The following is an 11660-nucleotide window of genomic DNA, read 5'->3' as shown; positions in this document are numbered from 1 at the left end:
TATAATATGATTTCAGCAAGTCAATACTTAAAAGACAAAGACTTTTCTGTACTTTGACATAACCCCAGGACATCAAGTACTTTCCAGTTATTGTTGAGGTATAGTTGTAATTTAGGGAGAAAATAAACATGTAATTGTCATTTTAAAAAAATAAACTTGCAATTATGGCAAGAAGCTTTATCCAGGGTTCAATTCGTGGTCAAACTGGAAAAGCCATTTTATTTAACAACATGACTGAATATTGTGCAATTCTTGTACATTCTGAAATTGCTGTTTTAAAACCCAAGCTCTGAATTTGCACAGATTTCAAACCTTGACTGCACACTGTCCTATCTGCTTGTTCGCAGCTTCTAATGGGAACATGCTTTACTTCCTGTCCTGCAGGTAAACGAGGACACAAAGGGAGGGCGAAGCAGTTCACAAACCCAGATGAGATTGATGCGCAGATGAAAGCTGAGAAAGAAAAGGCAAGTATCTGGCACTCCATAACTGAACCGGTAATCTGCAGAACACTGCTGTCCACTGGGTGCTTCGAATGTTGGAAACTCTGAAAAATTGCAGCTCTAGCAACTTGCATTTTATAAAGCCTTTTAATATAGTAGATCATCTCAAGACTTCTGACAACTTCTCACCCAGTAATTTGAGGCCAAGCCTAGTGAAACATTAGGTCAGTGACTGACACAATGGGGAAGGTTTTAAGGAAAAGAAGGCATGAATAACAGAGCTTTTCCTGTTTAAAAAGTCTTCAGTTAGTGACTTGTGACTCAAGGGCCCTTTTGCGTTCCTTTGCATTCATGAGCATTCCTTTGTTGAGACTCATTTTGAGTTCAAATTTTGCCTTTGGGAGCAAAGAGGTAGTGCCCTGTGTTATGGAGATATTGGTCTTTTGCTTCTAGAATGTAAACTCCCCTGTATGGGAATGTTGTGCAGTAGGTTGAATTTTCTACAACATCCATCTGTTCAATTAGCAAACTACTAGAAGGAGACAAGATGGTTTATTCTGCATCAGAGCTCTATATGACCCAAGTATTTTAGGCAAAGCACAGTCTTCTGTTCATCAGCTTGAATTAAAGCCAAACAATTTTGCAATGTGTTAATGTGGGCATTGCAAAGCTAGTCATAAGCAGCAACTAAACGCAAAAGAGAATGTAAAATTGATACACAAGGTGGTGTGTTGATTGTAGGGTAGTGTACAACTGATGTTTACAGAACTTGAAGCAAGTAAAGAACTTAATTTTCTCATGCCCTTTACCTCCTTCCTCCCAGTTCTGGATGATAGATTTAACCAAGGAATTCTATCTGTTCCCCTCCCATGTTTTTTAACCAATAGGCAAGAGACCAGCCTGAAAATGAAAGTGATTCTGACAGCAGTGAAGATGATTTGGAGGTGAGTGCCCTTGATTCTGAAAGAGACCATTATTGTTCATTTTGCTGTATGTAGCCACGTTCTTATTACCCTGACAGATGCTAGCCATTTACTCTTGGCAGCATCACCTCTGGTGAGCTGTTAGCACTGTTATGTAATCCCTTTCTTGCTTCAGAACTGTTTAGTTATGTTTTCTACAGTCAGTTTCTCTACAGCCATTTCCCCCACCCTGTAACTCCAGGACACTTTAGTAGTGCAGGGTTTCCAGCATCCTCCAGTAGGCCACTGAGTCAGCTCTGTTCTTTGTCTCTGAGCCTGAGTGGTTGCTCTTTCTAGATTACCTTCTTGTGCATAACTCCTCAGATTGGCCCTTTCCTCAAAGGGCAGTTCCTAGCAGTGGTTATGAGTGCAGGAACTTTCGCCTGCATTATTGCACTGTGCCTCTTGTCCCACTTGTTACTGTACATTGAAACATCCTCTAATGTAAAGTTGGTGGCTGACTGACCAAATGGAGTATGTGTGTTCAGGGATGGGTCTCTGTAGAAACGCACAATGCGATCTGGCATTAATGGCTGGGCAAACCAATTCTCCAGCTAGAAGGTTGGTTAGACCCTACATGGCAACGCTTCCCTCCCCAGTGATGAAGGATTTCCTCACTCAGTTTCTAGGGTGTTGCATGGGGCCCTGATTCTCCTGTTCCTACTTAAAGCATGTGCCGTTTAATTTTTATGGGGCTCTATTGTTTATTTGGCAATACGTGGAAACGGGAGTAGGGTTTTCCAACCCTTTAAGCATGTTCCACCGTTCAGTGCAATCACGGCTGATCTTTGGCCCAACTCCTATCTTTGGCCCATATCGCGTTTTAACCTTGCTTAACAAAAAATAAGCAGATTTAAAATTAACACCCACAGCTGTTTGTTCCAAACCTCTGCCAATCTTTGTATATAGAAGTGCTCCATAACAGCTATCCTGAACAGTCTGGCCCTAATTCTTACATGATGCCTTGAGTTCTAGAATTCCAACCAGTGGAAATAATTTCTTTACTTATCCTGTCTTTTCTTGTAAATATCTCGAAGACTTTGATCAAATGACCCCTGAACCTTCTACATTCTGCTGAAAACGTGCATGGTTTATACAGTCTGTCCTCCGACTTAACCCCGGAAGACCAGGTGCCAATCTTGTAAACCTACACTCTAATTCATCCAAGGCCAGTATACCCTTCTAAGATGTAATGCCCAGTCTGCTCTCAGTAGTATAAGTGAGATGTAATCAGAACTTTAGATCTCTGCAGCATAACTTCTGCATCCTTGTACTACACCTCCTGCTTCCTTGTGTAATTTCCTTGCCCCAGGAAGCATTAAAGAGGAAAAGGTGTAGTGACCATAGAACATTCCAGCACAGTACAGGTCCTTCGGCCTGCAACATTGCCTCGACCTGTGAAACCAATCTGAAGGCCCTTTAACCTACACTATTCCATTTTCATCCATATGCCTATCCAATGATCATTTAAATGCCCTTAAAGTTGGCAAGTCTAATACTGTTTCAGGCAGCGCATTCCACGTCCCTAGTACTGAGTAACTACCTCTGACATTTGTCCTATATCTATCACCCCTCAATTTATAGCTATGCCCCCTCATGCTAGCCATCACCATCAGAGGGAAAAGGCTCTCACTGTCCCCCCTATCTAACCCTCTTAATTGAGACATAAAATAATCAGTCACCTCTCAACCACCTTCTCGCCAATGAAAACAGCCTCCACTCCCTCAGCTTTCCTTGTAAGACCATCCTTCCATATCAGGCAACACCATGGTAAGTCTCCTCTGAACCCTTTCGAAAGCTTCCACATCCTTCATATAATGCGGTGACCAGAACTGTATGCACTATTCCAACTATGCGGCCGCACCGGAGTTTTGTAAAGCTGCAGCATGACCTCATGGTTCCAAAACTCAATCCCTGTACTAATGAAAGCTAACACACCATATGCCGCCTTAACAACCTTATCAACCTGGGTGGCAACTTTCAGGGATTTGTGTATAAGGACACCATGATCTCTTTGCTCATCTACACCACCAAGAATCTTACCATTAGCCAAGTACTCTGCATTCCTATAACTCCTTCCAAAGTGAATCCCTCACACTTCTCCACATTAAACTCATCTGTCACCCCTCAGCCCAACTCTACAAATTATTTATGTCCCTCTGTATAACCTACAGCATCCATTGTCACTATCCACAACTCTACTGCAAATTTACTAACCCAAGCTTCTACGCCCTCATCCAGATCATTTATAAAAATAACAGTGGACCCAAAACAGATCCTTATGACATGCCACTAGTAACTGAACTCCAGGATGAACATTACCTATCAACCACCACCCTCTATCTTCTTTCAGCTGGCCAATTTCTGATTCAAACTGCTCAATTACCCTCAATCCCATGCCACCATATTTTGTACAAAAGCCTACAGTGGGAAAACTAGAATGGCTTCACAAACTAAAATCAATGAAGGCCAGGTGGCCAGTGCAGTAAATCTGCAAGAAGCCATTGATGGAGAGATGATGTACACTCTGCCTACCTGTGATCTCCATCTGGGAAGGTTCAAGTCCTGTACTGTTCTGTTTTGGTATTGCTGGTACAGCAAGTGATCACTATGTAAAAGTGTTTGAACTCTACATATTTCCTCAACCTATCAGCTGATCTTACAATTCCCTTTTACCCTCGCGTTTCTCTCGTTTCACACTAAAGGTGTGACTACTCCATCTGGTAGTGAGTTGCATGTCCTACCCAATTAGCATCTAAACTTTGTCTTGTTGGTGTGGTATTAGTATTGAGCTGAAACTCTGCAGGCTTGCCTGAGTGTCCTAGTACTGGGTTTGCGATCATTTCTTTGTCATAGGTTAATAACCGGCATCCTGATTTTGCCTACTATGTAATGTTTGAAAGACCACTGCAGACATCAGGGAAGCAGAAGAGCTCAAATAGCCACTTGTTACTCACCACTCTGTCATTTACAGTTAATCAGCATCCAAACAAAAGGATAGATAAGCACTTTGGGTGCAGGCAGTGTTTTATCGTTACATGTACTGTGGATGTTTCTTGTCAGTTTTTTGTTTGTTTGAGATGGGCTTGATGAAGGGATCATTCTCGGTGGGAGTGAATCATTGTCTTCTCTTGTTGCAGCCCAAGAAGAAAGGAGTGGAAGGGTTAATAGAAATTGAGAACCCAAACCGTGTAGTGCAGAAGAACAAGAAAATTACTGCTTTGGATCTCAATCCCCCAAACCGTGAGCTCAGCAGGCGAGAAAGGTAGGGAAAAGATTGGGTTCTCCTTTCATGTTTGGAACATGTAATCTTTAAGTCTCTCATAGCCAGCCTACTCTCCATCAGCAAATGCATCTGTACAATATGTCCATGAAAAACACATGCTGCTGTCATTTGCTCCATCCCTCTCCTTGTCCACTATCTTCAGACTGTAGAATTCCTCCAGCGCACAAGGTAGCCATTCGGCCCATCGAATCTTCCGAACAGCATCCCATCCAGACGCTGTCTGTAACCCCTCATATACCCTGGCAATCCACCTTGTGTACACATCCCTGGACATTATGGATAATTTCAGCATGACCAATTCATCTAACCTGCACGTCTTTGGACTGTGGGAGAAACCAGCACACCCAAAGGAAGCTTCCACAAACCTGGGCAGGGCGTGCGAACTCTACATGGTCGCCCAAGGTTAGAATCGAGCTCAGGTCCCTAGCCCTGTGAGGTAGCACCGCTAGCCACCGCACTGCCTGCAAATAATTTTCAGCCTTTAACATTCTGTTGGCTAGGTTTATCTAGTTTCTGAAAGTGTCGACTGTTTCCCCTCTCCACCTTAGTCTGCCTGCCTTTGCAGCATTTCTTTATACCCACTGGTGGAGACAGTAGCACAATGGTAGTATAACTGTAATCGAGAGCCCAGACCTGGTTCATTTTAAGCTAAGCAGGTGGTGTGTTCGATATTCAGAGTAAATCTGGAATGGGAAAGCGAGGACTGCAGATGCTGGAGATCAGAGCTGAAAATGTGTTGCTGGAAAAGCTCAGCAGGTCAGGCAGCATCCAAGGAGCAGGAGAATCGACGTTTCGGGCATCAGCCCTTCCTGAGGAAGGGCTGATGCCCGAAACGTCGATTCTCCTGTTCCTTGGATGCTGCCTGACCTGCGCTTTTCCAGCAACACATTTTCAATAAATCTGGAATCCCTAACAACTGTTTTTAATTGTGATTTTTACAAACACACCTGGTTCACTAATTTTCATTCAATGGAATGAAATTTACTGCTTTTACCTAGTCTTATCTATAAATGAGTCTTGACTCTTGTGAGATGCTCATTTCATGGGCAGCAAATGCTAGCCTTGCCAGCGACCCCATAAAACAATTAAAATCTTAGCAGCAAATCTCATCTAGAAGCGGTAATGCTTTCCTGTCTTTTACTTTCAGTGAACTTCAGCTTGTCCAAAACAGCCCATGTCCCGCTGCATGTCCACCCTCCCTTGCCCATTGTCAAGTATTTCCTGTCATCGCAACTCAATCCTCTGCATCTTGAAGCAGAGCTCCCTCTGTGGTCCTTCTTTTCACTCAGGATAGGCCTTTCTCCAAAGAAAAGGTGCAGGAATGCATCCTCTCTACAGCTTGCTATGATGTGATCCCAGTATTTGTTTGATCAGTTCCCAAGCCAGCTGCTTTACAGTCGAGTAATAAAAGTTTAACTGAGCTCTCAGGTTAAAACTATTCAAGATATTAGAGCATCGCATATATTCGAGTTTGATCTACATAGTTTTAACAGAGCTCAAGGGCAGACAGGAAAGTGGAGTTGAGGCTATAATCAGAGCAGCTGTGATTTTCATCAAATGCTAGAACATGGTTGAGGTACCGAATGGCCACTGCTTCTCAGTTTTGCATTGTTCTTCAGCAGAGAGCAGTGGAGGATGGATCATTGAATATGTTACTCACTAATATAAATTTTTATTTCACTACTTGTGTCCTTTTCTCAACCTCCTGAACGCACCTCAGGGAAGAGATAGAGAAACAGCAGGCCCGGGAGAGGTATATGAAACTCCACTTGGAGGGGAAGACCGAACAGGCACGTGCTGACCTGGCACGGCTCGCCATCATCCGGAAACAGCGAGAAGACGCAGCCAAGAAGCGGGAGAGTGAGAAGAAAGGTCAGTGACGAGTTAGGTTTTTAACGAGCGCTTGTTAAGAGTGCCAGACTGGAGTTTGGTCTGGGTTGCTGGGGCTGGAAATTGGCCAGGTTACAGGGCTGGGATGTGCTGCTTATAAGAAATTGTGGGGTGAGAGAGAGGGCGGGCAGACAGGTCATTTGGAGATGGTGGCTGTTTAATCACTGTAAACAAAAGACTGTTGGAAACACGTCCTTGTGTATTGTTTCCATTGGGGCCTCGAGATCTCCTTTGGATAATCCGATATTCGGATAATCGAGTTTCCTCTGTACACCCCGCAAAGGCAGTGCATGTAGATCACAAATCTGTGATTGATGTCTCGATAGAATTTTCTGGGGGTCAGAGTGAAGAGAGCAAATTTAAAAATGGCATAAAATGAAGATATTCAGTTTGTGAAACGATGAGTATAATTGCATGGCATGCACATGGATAACACTTTCTTTTGCTTCCCATTTTTCTTGTCTCCCCAACTTTCTTCAGGGAAGGAAGCGAAGGCCTAGCACCAGATCTGCCCGACAGATTCACCTGGTAACTTGGAAGGGACAGGCTGGGACAGTCAGACTGTCTGCTCCCACACAGCTCATCTCCTCTGCCCATCACAAAACAAAACAAAAAACAAAACAAAAACCCCACAAAAAAAAACTACCCATCACACCACATGCTGCAGCTGGGCCCGGCCAGAGGGAAGCCTGCATTGTTTGAATTGTTGTTCTTCCAATAGCCGTGAATAAACAGGTGTTGTGTTTAAAAAAAAAAAAACCAAATCCAGCCATGTGCTTGTAGAAGCACCGTGGGCATTCTGTCAAATGGAAGACTGAAAGACTTGTTGACGTTTAAAAGGAAGTGCCATGGTTTGTCGGGCACTGAAACTGTTAAGGTTGTAAAAAGTAGAGTGACTTCGGGTGCTTAGGTCCCACCAGCCACAGGTCTGTATCGAGCTGCAAGTTCACTGCCTTCCCATCTCATTGTTGGCTTTCTTACATTTATCAATACTGGCACCAAGCTAGCCTGGGTTATATTTCTGGGGCCAGGTGTAGGTGGGATTTACACCCAAAGAATAACCTCTGCTGTCATTGTCCATCTGTGGCTGATATCTTTGACAAAAGTTGCGTGAATATATCGTTTCATAGAGGGTTGGGAGGGGTTTTAAATGATTGGCTTCGCTGTTTGGACTTCTGAATGTTGTTTGGCATAAATAGGCTACAAAGCTCTTTCAAGGGTGTGGTTTTGTTTTTTTTGGGGGGGGGGGGGCTGGTTGGGAGGGTGAATTAATGGCACTGTCCATGTGCTGAATTTGCATTCTCTACCTTCATTTTGATCTCCTGTTTTCATTATTTTTCTAACTTGAGTCTGGGTGTTTCATTTTCTCCTTCTCTGTGTGAAATTACTGCCATGCCAATATATTTGCAACCTTCACTGTTTGGTGCTATGAGCCAGGTAAAATAAGGAATCTCTTCTGGTGTGAGATCAGGGACTGTTGTTATGCTGTGTAAATCTGACATTGTTGGAATTGGCAATTAACTTCTTTAGTTTCCCCTTTGGGCAGGTTCTGAATTGTAACTAATTCCTATATCTGCATCCCCTGTTTTGTTTATTTCGTGCTGTTGCTTTTGGGGTTTGGTTGAATGGATAATTGATCTGAAAAGGAGATCACAAGTGCTGGGAAACAAAATCATAAACAGCTTTCTGAACTAAAAGTCCTAGATTCCTTCCTGGGGCTTGGTTGCTAGTGTGAAATGGTGAAATGGTGGAATTGGGTGGTGTTGCAGGTTGTGAGGAGGTGGAAATGTTAGATTTTTGAGCTGCTTGTATGCTGTAGGATCCCACTCCTGTTTGCTCCTCCAGTGGTTGCTGCTGGCAAATCCACCCACAGTGGCGGGTGGACTGGTTACTCCGCACTGCTCCTGTAGGTCAACTTGCCTGTAACATTTGAGGTGGTTGATCTGTAGAAGGAACGTGGGGGTCTCTGAGTGAGAAGCTGCTGTCTGTAAGCCCAGTAAGGTGACTGGAGTTTGGGGCAAGTAGGCTTATCCAGAGGACCGTGGACTCTAGTTGTCAACAGCTGATGTCTGAGTTGCCAAGGACTGGTGTTGAGAAATATTTCTCTTGTTTTGTCTACACATACTGGCATTTTTGTGCCAAAGAGCCTAAGAGCTGTTCAGATGACGTCAGAAGGACAAATACCTACCAAAAAGATGGAGTAGCAGAAAGAGGAAAGGTTGGTATTTTGCCCTTTCTCCTTCAGGCAATGATTCAACCTCTAGATTTGCAACAGTTTTGGGCTTTGGTCTCTGTTAATATTTTAAGGGGGCCCAATCAGCAAAACTCGCAATAGCCTCTGCTTGGTGAAACCAAACTGTAACACAGAGGGTGACACTATCACTCATTGTTTAACAAGAAGAATTCTCTCCTGTTTGATGGAATGTTGTTTATTTTGACATGAATGGTTCTGGATCTATGATTTTGATCAGTCTTTCTGTGAAGCCATGCATTTAAGAAGCAAAGCAGCCCGTGTGAAATTCGCTATATCTCAGACAATCTCTCATAACCCCATTTCCCTGGTTTGATTGGGCCATTGTCTTGCTAAAGCACTGATGGTGCCAATCCAGGTCTCTGCAGTACATCAGACAAGATCACTTTGTGATACAGCAGTGCTCACAACACAATTTAGGGCCCATAGTTCACTATACCATTTCCTCTCTACCTGTAGTACTTTAGTCAGTGCCTGCTGAATCACGTGCCTTCTAGACATTTATGCTACAGCCAACTTATCACCTCCACCTTTGGGCTCACAAGCAAGGGATTTGCAATGAAAAGATATTACTCAGCACTACCATTTCACAACATGAAATCCCTCCGATGTGTTCTCCGTTCTGTACAGTTGCTTTAATCCATGGCTTCCTAGACTTGCAGTTACATTCTCCATTATCTGCACACGGTATGTGTTATCTGTAATGTTTTGCTTGTGGATTTATAACAGTACTCCTAAGGCAAGATTTAAATTTGAAACAGCCCTTGCCTAAAACTCAAGTGCCAATCCATCACAGTACAACCATCCTCCTGTCGACTTTATTCAGGTGTGGTCAAATTCTCCTGATGTCTGACCTACCATTTTGCCCACTGTGTTCCTCCAGATTTCTAACAAATGCATTGTCAAATTGCAAAAATGCACATTACAATATGATGACTGATGGCAGCATTATAGTACAGCAGATGGTTTCTCAAGCACACAATTTAGTCTTGATTAAAATATTCCCATTGGCTCAAGAATGATCAAAGCCATTCTGCTAGACTAATGTTTGTGATTTCAGCTGACTACAGCTGGTGATCTGAAACATTGGTGTAACCAGCTGCAGAGTGTCTCGATCCTACCTGCTTACATCCCACAAAACATTGTGCTGCTTTCTGCCAGACTAAATCAGATGGAAAAACTCTGATCTGTAAACAGGATGGAACCTAGCTTGAGCTCCTCTGTTTGGGCCGTAACAGGAGATGGGTTTTCTGTCTGGGTTTTAGTCAAACTGACATCCCCTTTTTCACTTCTTTTACAAGTGGTTGTTTTGTTAACCAGCTCCATTCTGCAGTTGGGCACCCACTCTTTCGTGCTGTAGTTTGTTTCATGGGAGCTGTCGCCTGTCTGGAGTATTCTCCACAGAAGCTTGGAGATGGAGTTAATGAACTGTCAAGGGCTTTAGCCTATACTGTGGGCTTCTGTTCAAAAGCATCCAGGCTGAAACCCCTCTGCAATCTAGTGTTGTGACATAATCACAGGGTTAAAGAATGCTTTTTTTAATTTAAATTGAAATTAAACCTCTGAAAGAAACTGACTTCAGCTTGTCTGTTTTTTTTAAATTAAAATAAGACACATCTTATTCATACATCTCATTCATACATCTGTCCTTGACACATCAAGACAGGCCTATTCTGATTCCTGATTGGCTGGCCTTTCCTTTCCACTCTCTGTAAAACTTTCATCCATGTGGCACAGTGGTTAGCACTGCTGCCTCACCGTGCCAGACACCCGGGTTTAATGCCTGCCTCAGGCGACTCTGTGTGGAGTTTGCACATTCTACCGTGTCTGTGCGGGTTTCTTCCGGGTGCTCCGGTTTCCTCCCACAGTCCAAAAAATGTGCAGTTTAGATGAATTGGCCATGCTAAATTGCCCGTAGTGTTAGGTGAAGAGGTAAATGTAGGGGAATGGGTCTGGGTGGTTTGCGCTTCGGTGGGTGGTTGTGGACTTGTTGGGCCGAAGGGTCTATTACCACATTGTAATTAATCTAATCTAACAATTTTTCCTAATTCACTTTCTGTCCCACACACCTTGTGCATTTGATGGCTAGTGGGCTCTGGCCAGGCAATACTTGACTATGCTTATGTTCTTTACATTTATGTTCACATCCTTCCATGTCTTGGGTCTTTCCCTGTCCCTGTAGTGCTACAACCCTCTAGGATGTCTGGACTCTAGTACATCTCATTTCCTTGGTTCCCCATTCATTGGCTATACCTTTAGCTGCCTGCGCTGTAAGCTGTGTTTACCTCTTGAAACCTTTTTTTCTATTTCTGACATTCTTTAAACCTTACTTCTGACCAAGCTTTCCTATTAGGTTTTAATGTTCCGAGGATGTTTTATTACGTTCGTGCTGCGGTGTAAAGCTAACCTGTGGAATATGTGACTTGTTCTGATACCTGCTGCTAAATGGAGAGGAGGGTGGGATCATTGTGATGGAAGGGGGTACGAGAGTGTAATTGGGGCCTGGGAATCAGGTTAAGTGAACAAGAAACAGATTCTGGCTTAATGATAGGAATGCCTTGTTAATTGGATGAGGGAGGGGATCCAGGTCAATGAATGATCGAGGGAGTCTGAGTGAACAGTGGGGAAGGGGTTCCTGAATGGGTTAGTGACTCAATCTGGGTTGTTGAGTGGATGCGACTGAAGCCTACATCCATGATTTCTTTGGTGAAAATTATCAAGTGAAAGGAAACACAAAATAGGAGAAAGACTAGTCCATTTGGCTCTCAAAGACTGAACAACCCTGCGCAGAAAGAATCACACTAGTTAAGTGTGGAGCTCAGCAGCTG

The 11660-nt window shown here is 43.5% G+C and overlaps 1 protein-coding gene across 1 annotated transcript; it reads left to right on the top strand.

Moving 5' to 3' along the window:
• The first annotated feature begins 360 nt into the window (after positions 1–360).
• On the top strand, positions 361–10408 carry LOC140474412 (28 kDa heat- and acid-stable phosphoprotein-like). Its single transcript, XM_072567693.1, has 5 exons — positions 361–467; positions 1331–1387; positions 4546–4670; positions 6412–6563; positions 7062–10408. Exons 1-5 carry the CDS (start codon positions 447–449, stop codon positions 7079–7081), a joined length of 375 nt encoding a protein of 124 aa, XP_072423794.1. The 5' UTR covers positions 361–446; the 3' UTR covers positions 7082–10408.
• The last annotated feature ends 1252 nt before the right edge of the window (positions 10409–11660 follow it).

The sequence above is a fragment of the Chiloscyllium punctatum genome, unplaced genomic scaffold (genome assembly GCF_047496795.1).
Source record: "Chiloscyllium punctatum isolate Juve2018m unplaced genomic scaffold, sChiPun1.3 scaffold_990, whole genome shotgun sequence".
NCBI classification, from domain to species: Eukaryota; Metazoa; Chordata; class Chondrichthyes; order Orectolobiformes; family Hemiscylliidae; genus Chiloscyllium; species Chiloscyllium punctatum.
The sequence above is the reverse complement of the archived record's forward strand: the minus strand, read 5'-3'. Positions and strand labels throughout refer to the sequence as shown.